We start from the raw sequence: 1,893 nt of genomic DNA, 5'->3' as shown, positions 1-1,893 counted from the left end.
GTTCACCTGCGCGCTGCGGTTGGATTACAGGGGGTGTGTCTCCGCTCTGTCTAGGTCCATCGTTCTCATGGCAACACGAGGAGAGCCGCTGGGATTCGCTGACGTCTCGTCTCACCTGGTCGCCCTGGGCGTGGCCAAGACCGCCCACCTGCTGGGGAAAGGTTGGTCTGTCTGCCTGTCTGTCTGTCTGTTGCTTTCTCTCTGTCTCTATGTCTCACTCTCCTCTTTATGTCTCTCTCTCTCTCTCTCTCTCTCTCTCTGTCTCTCTCTCTCTCTCTCTCTCTCTCTCTCTCTCTCTCTCAGAAGCGTTGGCGTTCTGGGGGTTCCAGGGTCCCTCGGGGCCCCCGGGGCCCCCCCCTCCCTGGGTCTCCCTCCAGACCGGGGGGGGGGAGGAGGTCCTGGGCCCCAGGGAGCGCTACCTGCCTCTGGGCCTGGAGGGCTACGGCTGCCCCCCCGACAAGACCCCGCCCCGCAAGGACCTGGAGCTGCTGAGGACCGCCACAGAGCTGCACTGAGCGGAGGACCCCCCCCCCCACACACACACACACACACACACACACACACACACACACACACACACACACACACACACACACACACACACACACACACACACACACACACACACACACACACACGAACACGAACGAAAACCAGCTGATGAATGTCAACTGCTGAACCTTTAATTTATTAATCACAGCAAACGAAAAACAATGTTTACCGGTTTGACGTGTGTGTGTGTGTGTGTGTGTGTTTGTGCACATCTGAGTGCACGTGCAAGTAGAAATGGCTTTGGTCCAGACCGGTGAACCCGTGCACTTTTCTCACACCCAGAGGGCCTTATAGCCACAGCCATATACGCCATAGATCTCTATACAGTGTACCAGGGGACTGGACCCATGTACCAGGGGGACTGGACCCATGTACCAGGGGGACTGGACCCATGTACCCGCTCTGACCCGCTCTGACCCGGACATTAGGTGGACTCACACTCACACGGGACAACGTGAGGAACGGCCGGGTCACCATGTCAGAAAGATCAACTGAAAAGTTAAATTATGATACGTTCTAAATGTTATGTATGCAGTACAAAGTGAGACTCTTCCTCAAACAACGTGTTGAGAGAAAACGTGAGTGTAACCAAACCGAGCTGGGAGGGGGGGGGGGCGGCTCTTCACACTCCTGCGTGTGTGTTCTCATGGCACCAGAGGGGGCATTTATTAATAACCAATATAAAGCCATACTCACACAAACAGAGTCGCGCAGCTTCCAGGAGCTTCTGTTGTCTCAACGGCTTTATCTCGCTTTATTTCGCTCCTCGATGGAGTGAACACAAACCGAGGGACTCTGTGCAGCCTTTTCCTCGGGCCGGGCCGTGTAGAGACTTCCTGTTCGGAGTGGGACACGTCTGCTCCTCTGTTTGGGTCCGTCCTCCCCAGGCCCGCCCGCGGCCGACCTCGAGGGAATCACCGAAACACATTTCACCGCCTCGGCCTGCAGGAACAAAGCCTCGCGCTCCTCTGCTAGTCACTTCACCTTGCAGTTGTTGTTCTGTTATGTATTGGAAATGCCTGCTTTCACTTTAGTGCCACAAGGCAGCAGAGTTCACTCAGCGCGTGGGTGCAACCCAAACGCTAGTTTGAAGCACAGAGCATAGAGGTTTGAAAAAGGAGAGTTCCAATTGAGTTCTAATGGAAAAAGGAGAGTTCTAATGGTTAAAATACGACAAACCCCTTCACTGTATTCCTCTTGACCTCCCCATCCACCCCTTGTCTCTGGTCCCCCTGTCTTTTCCTTGATGTCCGCGACGACTGAATGTGGATTCAGAAGACGCGCTGTGGTCGCTGTGCAGACACTGACACGGGGCACTATTTTTGTTATAATCTGGATTCC

The 1,893-nt window shown here is 54.6% G+C and overlaps 1 protein-coding gene across 1 annotated transcript; it reads left to right on the top strand.

The window, feature by feature from the left end:
- Positions 1-6: 6 nt before the first annotated feature.
- On the top strand, positions 7-540 carry LOC311372740 (cell surface hyaluronidase-like). The gene is made up of 2 exons (XM_084489693.1): positions 7-161; positions 304-540. Exons 1-2 carry the CDS (start codon positions 68-70, stop codon positions 513-515), a joined length of 306 nt encoding a protein of 101 aa, XP_084345819.1. The 5' UTR covers positions 7-67; the 3' UTR covers positions 516-540.
- The last annotated feature ends 1,353 nt before the right edge of the window (positions 541-1,893 follow it).

This window comes from Micromesistius poutassou, assembly GCF_964030765.1.
Source record: "Micromesistius poutassou genome assembly, contig: SCAFFOLD_1849, whole genome shotgun sequence".
Classification (NCBI taxonomy): Eukaryota; Metazoa; Chordata; class Actinopteri; order Gadiformes; family Gadidae; genus Micromesistius; species Micromesistius poutassou.
The sequence above is the reverse complement of the archived record's forward strand: the minus strand, read 5'-3'. Positions and strand labels throughout refer to the sequence as shown.